Genomic DNA, 229 nt, shown 5'->3' on the forward strand with positions numbered 1-229 from the left:
GCACCCCCCACCTCACCTGCCAGGCGGCCTCGGGCGTGCTGGGGAAAACCGTCAGCTTCATGAGGAACCTCCCCTCCTTCCGCCTGCTGCCCCGCGGGGACCAGCTCCTGCTGCTGGACGGCTGCTGGGTCCCCCTTTTCCTCCTGGGGCTGGTCCAGGAGATGGTGACCTTCGAGGTGATGGAGACCCCGGCCCCCAGCATGCTCAAGAAGATCCTCCTCGCCGGCCA

The 229-nt window shown here is 68.1% G+C and overlaps 1 protein-coding gene across 1 annotated transcript in view; it reads left to right on the forward strand.

Annotated features, from left to right (window-relative positions):
- Positions 1–8: 8 nt before the first annotated feature.
- The window catches only part of NR0B2 (nuclear receptor subfamily 0, group B, member 2), a gene marked incomplete at both ends in the record, with an annotated part of 341 nt that continues 120 nt past the window's right edge, over positions 9–229 (forward strand). Inside the window, 2 exon segments of the mRNA XM_008939842.1 lie at positions 9–220; positions 222–229. The exon segment at positions 222–229 is cut by the window's right edge and continues 120 nt beyond it. Of these exon segments, the coding sequence (XP_008938090.1) occupies positions 9–220; positions 222–229 (220 nt within the window).

This window comes from Merops nubicus, unplaced genomic scaffold (genome assembly GCF_000691845.1).
Source record: "Merops nubicus isolate BGI_N331 unplaced genomic scaffold, ASM69184v1 scaffold47204, whole genome shotgun sequence".
NCBI classification, from domain to species: domain Eukaryota; kingdom Metazoa; phylum Chordata; class Aves; order Coraciiformes; family Meropidae; genus Merops; species Merops nubicus.